We start from the raw sequence: 2534 nt of genomic DNA on the forward strand, positions 1-2534 counted from the left end.
GTCTATTTTGCTCACATTAGTGTAAATGTTTTGTGCATATAAATGATCAGCCACACAAAAGTGTTATATATGTAGCCCAGGCATGAGACCAGGGAAAGATATATCAAGAAAACTTTCATTTTATATATGCCATATTCACCTGGAACTTTGCTTCCTTAGTAAAATATGAGTGTCTTTCCAATCCGGGACCCATTCAGCCTTCCTGACTCTGAACCTGGTAGTGAGGTTGGTAAAAGTAAAAGACCTCAGAGAGAGAGCATCCAGGTTTATAGGTACACTAAAAAGCATCTACGCTGGCCATGGTGGTGCATGCCTTTAATCCCAGCACTTTGTGTCCCAAAAATGTCATTTATTCACATCCAGAAATCCTGTATGCATGTTTACTGCAAACAGGAACAAAGTCTTACACCCTGGCCATAGACACAGGTCTTACCACAATTGAGGCAGACATTTGTAGAAAAAGAGATGCTCCTGGGCTGCCTTATTGCCCTCAGTGTATCCATGAGCTCATGACAAAGTTGGACAAATCTTTCTCGGGAGACTTGACCCAACTCATCATAGCACTCCAGAGGGGCAGGGTATTGTTCCACATTCATCTTGCTCCAGTTGGCAGTGTGCTGTAAAAGGTCCTTCAGGATGGCCATGGAGAAGTCATTGCTGTAGAAGTTGATCTGTTTGAGCTGAGAGCATTGACTGAGGGCAGGTAGGAGGACATTGAGCTGATAGTCCTTCATGGTACACCACTGAAAGTCCAGAGACTCAAGAGTGCCTGCAACTTTTCCTAGGAGACCTCTCAGAGGTGTAATATCGAAAGCATATAACATCACTACTCTAATTTCCAGATGTTTTAACTTAAAAAGGTTGCGACAGCAGGAAATGGAATTCAAGTCTGTTTGTGAAATTAGGCAGTGAGTGATGGAGAGGGTCTCCAAGGGCGTCCTCAGGCACCTAGGGATAGAGGAGACCAGAGGGTTAGTTCTGGCAAGTGGTGTTGTAAAGGTTTGACTGGGATGTACACAGTGGTAAAAGAACCAAGTGTGCCAAGGTCAGTTTAAGTAAATGATCAAGGACATCATCTATGATGTGTCCTATGGAAATTGCTCAGACATGCCATTCCCACAATTTACCCTTGTGCCTCACCCTCAAGCTGAAAAACCAGTTCATCACTTAAGACAAGTAATCACACAGAAGAACTTCCATCCCAAAAAACCCCTGACAAGATTTCGATATTTGCTGTGGACTCACTGAATCTGCATTCTGTCATCCCCTCTGCAGTCATGCTTGCTCTCATTTTCATCCCAAGTTATACCACTTGTCCCATGCACTCAGTGCTACTTGGGCCCAAATCATTTCTCATAGGGAACTGGGCAAAAATAGAAGGCTGTTCCCACAGATCTGAGCTCATGTTCACACTGTGCTGATGTGTACCCTGACACCTTACCTCACACTCCCCTTGCCCTTCCCTTTCCATTTGATTGGGTGGTGACTGAGGAAGAATTACAGCCCCTCCTTACTAGAGCTGACCTCCTCTTTACACCAAATCACTTCTATACTCCAGGAGTGCTTATTTGAGACGCTGATTTAACTTGTAAAATTTCCCTTGTATACTTCAGTATACATGGAAACAAGACATAACTTTCAGAGTCTTATGAGTGTCTAAGTATTCTTCCTAGTGACTGGCAGGCATTATGCACCATGAATCCTTAAGAGAAGAGAGACAGATTTGCTTTGGTAGCTGACCCGGTTCTCCATTCTTGCTTACCCTAGGACCTGATTGAGGTGGTCTCTGAGAAAACGGACGCGTTTCATGAAGAAGTGCTGGAGACAGTTGATTTTGGAAAACTGAGATATAATCTTTTTGATACACTTGACTTCTGAGGCCCGTGTTATATTCATAATAGGGGAGGTGTTCTTGTGGAGTGGTGCCAGGAAGAATTTTTTAAGATTTTTCATCTTCCCAAAGTAGGGAGCAAAATGTGCCAGCCTTAACAGAGTCCAGTCGGTATACAGTTCTAATTCTGTGATGTGCTCTGGATCAAAAACTTCGAAGATTGCTCTGATAACTTGGTCTGGTGCATCCCAGATCTTCATCTTTGTACAGCAGAAATTTACGGACCCCTTTCTCTGCTTGGCCCAATTCAGGAAATATGCGTTTGATTCATTGAGCTGGGAACTGATTGCCAGGTCAATTGTGATCTTCAGGCGCTGCCTCAGTGCATATCTGCGGGGGACCTTCACTTCTTGCTTTTCATCCAAGCTATCTGCATTACAGTCACTGTCCTTTTCATCGCTCCATATTTTCCAGAAGGTATGGTGCACATTTCTCATGTCAAGAACCTGAAGTTTTGGCCTCCTGTGCATGAAACATATGAATGTCAGCAGTCATCTTTTGCTACATATATCTAAACTCAGCTCTCCTTCCTGCTAAAGTTTTGTTTTTTAAAGCACCTGATATCCAAGGTGGACTCAGGCGTGTTGCAGAAGCTTCCCTGCGCTTCTGTACACGGGAATACTTTTCTTTCACTAAGGTAAAC

At 43.6% G+C, this 2534-nt stretch overlaps 1 protein-coding gene across 1 annotated transcript; it reads right to left on the minus strand.

Moving 5' to 3' along the window:
* Nucleotides 1-336: 336 nt before the first annotated feature.
* Nucleotides 337-2353, minus strand: LOC110315238 (PRAME family member 12-like; the record flags this gene model as incomplete). The annotated part of the gene is made up of 2 exons (XM_021189343.1): nucleotides 337-948; nucleotides 1763-2353. Coding segments are annotated over 2 exons (1159 nt in total), but the record flags the coding sequence as incomplete, so codon positions are not given.
* Between the last annotated feature and the right edge of the window lie 181 nt (nucleotides 2354-2534).

Source organism: Mus pahari, unplaced genomic scaffold (genome assembly GCF_900095145.1).
Source record: "Mus pahari unplaced genomic scaffold, PAHARI_EIJ_v1.1 scaffold_12059_1, whole genome shotgun sequence".
NCBI classification, from domain to species: domain Eukaryota; kingdom Metazoa; phylum Chordata; class Mammalia; order Rodentia; family Muridae; genus Mus; species Mus pahari.